Raw genomic sequence first — 6,192 nt, forward strand, 5'->3', positions numbered from 1 at the left:
ACAGTGCTTATTCATTGCACAATTAAAGTTTAATCTAAATGTAATTTCCATTTCCTCATACCGTTGCATGATTTTCAAGCCTCTTATTACTTTTTTGGGGGGTTGGCTACAAGCCTACATTGAATTTCCTGTTGATTAAACCAGCAACTGTATTATTTCATAAATTTGTTAATCTAAAATGATGTAAAAATGTACTGAAACCTATTACATTTCATGATAATATATTTAGCCTTCTGATAGACATCTCTTATTTAAAATAAGCTAAGAATGTTGTGTCATTGTTTTGAGTTTTGCCATGTTATATTTTCCTCTCAAAAGTATCATTTATCTTACTGACCTGTTCTAAAAAAAAAACAACAACTAAGAGTAACAGTCAGCAGTTATAGTGCTTTAATTTATGCAGTTTTAAAAGTTATATATTCTCTCTACTGCTGATGGTACATACATCTGTGTGGCACATGCCTTCATGATCACTTATCAGTTTGCAGTCATTCTAATACCTCTATGGCATGATGGTTTGCTAGAATGACCTTGGCTATTTCTTTTATTAATTCTTTAGTATTTCCTAGCTTTTCTTCCTCTCCTTCTGACTGGACCTGTAAATTGACTATTTATGAAATAATTGCCATAAAGATGGTCACACAGAGACAAAAGACAGTGCAGCATCTGCATAATGTAGCAGTAAAGTACAACAGGGTTAATGAAAAACCACACAGCAAAGTACCTGTAACTCCTCAATCCTAGGGAGTATCAAAGAGGATTTCAGTATCCAAAATTAGCACAGGATGCTGCTTTGTGTCATGTACATTACAATCTGGCTTATTTTTTTTGGGGGGGGTCACTGCAACCAAGAATGTACCAAGCAACTAGGAATGCTATTTTAGCAGAACTTCATGTATTCAAGCACAAAGCAAGGCAAGCACTCAGAGGTAATACCCCTAATGCCAGGGAGACTTCAGCTGCTGGGTGTGCTGCCAGCACATCGCTGAAGAACACAGTACATGTACTCACATGTTTTACTCCTGGTGGTTGATACCACCTTCTCAGGTAAACACCAGCACTTGTTTCAAGTAAACAACCTTGTTCAAAATGGCAAATGCCGTGGATAAAAATGCCCCTGTGGAAAATGTTTCCTTTCTTTTCTGGTAATCCTCCATATCCCACCTGTTCAGCCAGCTCCCCAGTTTCCTGCCCTCCCAGTGCCCATGCAGACACACTGAAGTTCCCTGTCTGTAGGATATGCTCAAGTGAAATGCTTGCCCCACACATTCCACGTGTCTTGCATGCTCAAATTCTAACTGCAGTACAGTAAAAAAAAATAATAAAATAGTTCCTTAACATGGAAAAGTGTTTATTGAACACATTTTCTTGGCGCTTAAGTGATGCATATGCCATGTTTTGATAATTATTACAGAAACTCAAATCTGCAAACCTGTTAAACTTGGAAAGGTTTTATAAATATACAGAAATCGTAATGCCTTTTAATGTTAAAACCGTTAGCACTGCCATTTTAACATTTAATATCAACCATAGGGTAATAGTTACCAAAATGCAAGCCAAGCAGTATACTGTATGCACATATCAGAAAAAAAAATGTTTCCCCTGCACCCCAAAATGCCTGAAACTCATCTCAGAATTGCATTAATGATGCAGCAAACTTCCCCCCTTCCTCTGGGGGGAACTGGGGAAATATGAAACAGGATTTTAAAAACAGAGGATGAAGCTGTACTGCATCAGGACTACCTTTCATTTGATGCTGCTGTTTAAGCACTGGTGCCCTTCCAGCCTCAGGTATTGTCAGGTGGAAACACATTGGTGAGCAATGAGCAGTGACTCAGCTATCTGATTTTAGCCTTCAGAAGTAGGTACCTTCTTCACTGTGTTTTATATGGATCATCTAAACATTGCTGTGCCAGTGCAAATGCACTCTCCACCCTGGATCATCAGACTACCATTCTATGGTATGTCACCATGGCAGACATCTTCCCTTCTTGAGTTGTTTCATCTGTCCTTTTAGATCAACCCTCACAAGGCAAGTTCTGCAGATGTTCAAAGACAACTTTCACCAGTTCTTGCATGTTTTCTGAACTTAGAACCACCAGTATATAAAAGGGGGCTCTTGATGGAAAAATCCTTTCTGAAACAGCTTGTCAGCTCTACTGTTTTCACCTTAACGTCTTTGTCTGCTTCTTCACCTAGATCCTCTAGGCTAAAACAGGAGAGCTGTACCTGAACCTGTAGGTTACTGCAGCTGTTCTGCTACCAGAAGTGCTCTGTTACATGGCTGTGGCATTACACACCGTTCTGCATAAAGGTGTATGTGGCTGTTACCACACTTACCACCACAGAAGTACTGAGAGCTGCTGTGACTATTATTTTAATGCTTTTAGTGTTTTGAAAATAGTGCTAACTATATTCCACTCAGAATATGGCCAATCATATCATATGAGAACCATGAGAATTATCACTGGATATAAAATGTGGAACTCTGGCATCTTTTGCTTAATATGCCATCATATAAACAAACAAACAAAAAAAACCCACAAGTGTTCCCATGAAGTGAAGAAGTATGGGAACCTATATGCATTCAGCATTCCCCCATTGCTGAATGCATACATCGTATGCATCCTTCCCACATGGAAGCGATGGCCTGTATTTAACAAGTGGCATCTATTCTTTTTGTTGCATTGATTTTGACACAGTTCAGAACACTTAAAAGCAACTCATTTTTAAAGTGATGTACACAAACTCTTAGCCTTATTTTACTCTTATTTCTATACTAGTGAAGATAGAGATGATTCATATTCTGTGGTCATTAATAACTATTTATTTGCATAAAAAATCTGGATGTTTCCAAATGTGGACAAACCAAAACCCAGACAAAAAGTTTTACCAACTCTAGTCCTTCACGACAAATGTCGTGATTACACAATGATTTTTGTATTAGTTAGATCTTCCTAGCTCTATTTATCCACCGTTTGCTTTGGAGTTCTGCACAGATCTGAATTTTAATGATTGTATCTTAATAGGCATAGAAAGAATATTCTTGTCCATACTCTTTAGAAAGAAATTGTAATTTAGAAACTGAAATTTCAAGAAACGTTTAGTTCATACTATCAGTCTCTAGTTCATGCATTTTGTCCTTACTCTCAGGTTTGCTGACAAATAGAAAAATACGTATGACCATATTTCTAAAAACACATGCTAAACTTATGCAGAACAATGTAAACAAAGATTTTCATCTTAAATAAAATACATTAATTATTTTTTGATCCTTAACTCAGCTTCTAGAGCCAATATTAATTCATTTTCCCTTCTTAAAAGTTGCTTTAAAAATAAGAAATATATAAAATGATTGTGATATAGCACTCCACTAATATGTTTTACCCTGTATATGAACTACAATTAATTTATTTAACAATTATCAGCCATACACAGTCATACACATGTTTGGATGGGTAATTTTTGATTTATGGGATCTTGCAGCTGGCAGATAATTGCCATGATTTCTGCCACCATTATTCAGCTCTTTTCCCAAATTTGAAAGCTATCTGCATTATCTCTGCAATACTGTCAGCACAGACTGAAACATTAATCTCCTATCATCAGAAGTGTATCCTAAATTGCTCTTCCAGATTCTTTGTATTGGTAATGGAAATAAACAGCTATCTAGAATACCTGTTTTATGATAGGACATATCACTCTCTAGATCCATCTGCAGTGGCTTGAAATTTCACATATGTCAATTACAACTAAAGCCAGCAGGAAGTGAACTCTTAAAATGAGCTTTTGATGTTTTAAATAACAATATTTTGATATTTTTAAATTCTAATTTTAATTATGATATTTACCAATCATATCACTAACAAAAAGAATGGCCCTCTGAGCCAAAAAAAAGGGCCACATTGTTCAGAATATATTTTAATGCTGCATACTATTTCTGTTCCATTATGAAAACTGCACACATTGTTCTTCAGTACAACAGAGCACACTTTCAAACCATATTAAAGCCTTCCCGGGCCAGGTCTGATTGAATATGTGTGTCTCTATTATTTTAAGTTCTTTTATACTCAATATGTGCCATATGACCTAGGGCTGCTTCGTGGTAATAATGATATATGAAATCATTTCATATGAAAAGGAGGTATTAAGTTTATTCATAAATTATAATAGATAAATATTCTATTCAGCTTATCGTATCAGGACGTACTTTTCATATCATTGTGTTCCTTGAAGAGGCTGGATGGTATGAGGCCCTCTTTTAAATCTCCCCCATAGTTTGTGCTGTACTAAAACACTGTAACAATTAAATTTGGATTATGTAAAAAAAAAGTTGATTTTGTTGTGAGGAAAAGTGCACCTCATACTTGGTAGATCAATTTTGGTTATTACATATGAAAAATAGGACTATAGCTTTAACAATTAATAGCCTTGTTTTTAAGGCTTCAGAATGTTTTAAAAGCAGTGTTTATACTGCTGTAGCCTAGCAACAACTTTTGAAAAACATTTAAAATAAAATTGCTTAACATCTTAATAAAACCCTGCATAGTTTCACCATTTCTCTTTTGTTTAGATATGCAAATTTAAAAAAATTAAATAAGTAAGATACAGTCAGTAGGGTATTACTGTGATAAGCCATGTTGTCTTAGTTATTAGTAACCTCTTCACAGTTTGCAGAGAAAGCAGACAAAGAAATTGAAAAATAATGTTTGCTTCTCGTATCATTAATATTTTGTTTTACATCTTTAATAAACCCACAAATTCAATTCTGTTATGTATTCAACTCTCAGATATTCTTTACTCACTTAGCGAGAGCTTGTTCCTGAAACACTTCCAAGCACTGTTCCATGTTATTGATAGTCTTTTTGACCTGTTGAAACAAACAAATCAAGTAATTCAGATTCTTACACATGCACATTTGCATAGTGAAGTTGTGTATACTGAATCATTCAGTGCTTTCCCTTCAAATTCTGTAATTCTTCCACTGCGAACAACAGGAGCAGAGAAATGTGGCTCTACATCACATCCTGGAATGAGCAGGATGAAAACTTCTGGAGTAAGCTCAGCTCTCCGTCAGCAGCTTTTGCACTTGCTGCAACAGTGAGATACTAGAAGGGGTGATAGCTTGAGGATAAACTTGGATTTCCACGAGGAAGAGTTTGTTTTGGATCATTCTCTGTCACGTAACATCAATGATTCACCAAGGCACTCTGGAATATATGAATGTAAATTTGTTGTAGATCTGTGGGTGCAGTCAGCAGCCTTTTCTCCACTGCCATGGAGTGGAGGCCAAATTTCATACCTTCGTATGTTCTAATTAACCTATAGCCAGGCTAGGATGGTTCCCAAACACACTTTTAGACTCATGTGAACTATTTACTCCCTTGTCTGGCAAATGCAGCACGGATCCATGGAGCACTCACACACCTTAGCAGCAAGGAAAGATCTGACTGAGCCTGACCCTGGGACAGGTCTGTGGGGCTGGTGGGACAGGGATGTAGGGCATGGACAGGGAGTTTGGACCAGATATCTCCAGAGGTCCCTTCCAACCTCGGCCATTCTGTGATGGGTGTGAGGGCAACGCACAGGAGGGAGGGTGCCATGAGACAGCCCTAATTCCTTAGGGGGCAAAAAGCACGGCTCTCAAGGGGATGGATACCTGTATGTACAGGTGTGTGGGGACACCGCTGTGTGGCACCTGAGGTGACACAGGTGCAGTGACTCCACAGGGGACCTGCACCTGAGTGCCACAGGCACAGGATCAGCTGCCTTGGCTCCACAGGGGACGGACACCTGAGGTGACGCGGGGACATTTGTGGCTCTAACGGAGACAGACACCCCGGATAACACACGCACAGAGGCACTGGCTCCACAGGGAACGGACACCCGAGGTGTCCCAGGCACCGGGGCAGCACCGGGGACCGATCCACACCACGCTGCGACGGGCACCGCCGTCCCCCCCCCCCCCATCCCCTCCCTGCCCGTTACCTGCCGCGCTCCTCCCGCCGCTCCCTCCGCACCCGCCATGAGCAAGGCGTGCGCCCTCTCAGCCCCTCGCCCCCATCCCTTCCTCCTTTCCTCCCTCCCTCCTTCCCTCCCGCCCCGGCTCCCGCCCGCCTCGCCCCGCGGCGGTTGCGGCCAGCGCCCGGCGGCTTCTCCAGTCGCCGCGGCAACGCCGAGAGCCGCGGGGCG

The 6,192-nt window shown here is 39.9% G+C and overlaps 1 protein-coding gene across 3 annotated transcripts in view; it reads right to left on the bottom strand.

The window, feature by feature from the left end:
- Positions 1-6,156, bottom strand: part of DEUP1 (deuterosome assembly protein 1) — a 42,547-nt gene extending 36,391 nt beyond the window's left edge. Inside the window, exons 1-2 of one of the 3 annotated variants that reach the window (XM_027467344.3) lie at positions 5,989-6,156; positions 4,806-4,870 (exon numbers count right to left, since the gene is read on the bottom strand). In XM_027467344.3, the coding sequence (XP_027323145.3) occupies positions 4,806-4,870; positions 5,989-6,027 (104 nt within the window). In that variant the 5' untranslated portion in view covers positions 6,028-6,156. The remainder of the gene's footprint in view (positions 1-4,805; positions 4,871-5,988) is intronic. The other 2 variants (XM_072032780.1, XM_072032781.1) reach the window with 2 other exon arrangements.
- Positions 6,157-6,192: the final 36 nt, after the last annotated feature.

The sequence above is a fragment of the Anas platyrhynchos genome, chromosome 1 (genome assembly GCF_047663525.1).
Source record: "Anas platyrhynchos isolate ZD024472 breed Pekin duck chromosome 1, IASCAAS_PekinDuck_T2T, whole genome shotgun sequence".
Taxonomy (NCBI): Eukaryota; Metazoa; Chordata; class Aves; order Anseriformes; family Anatidae; genus Anas; species Anas platyrhynchos.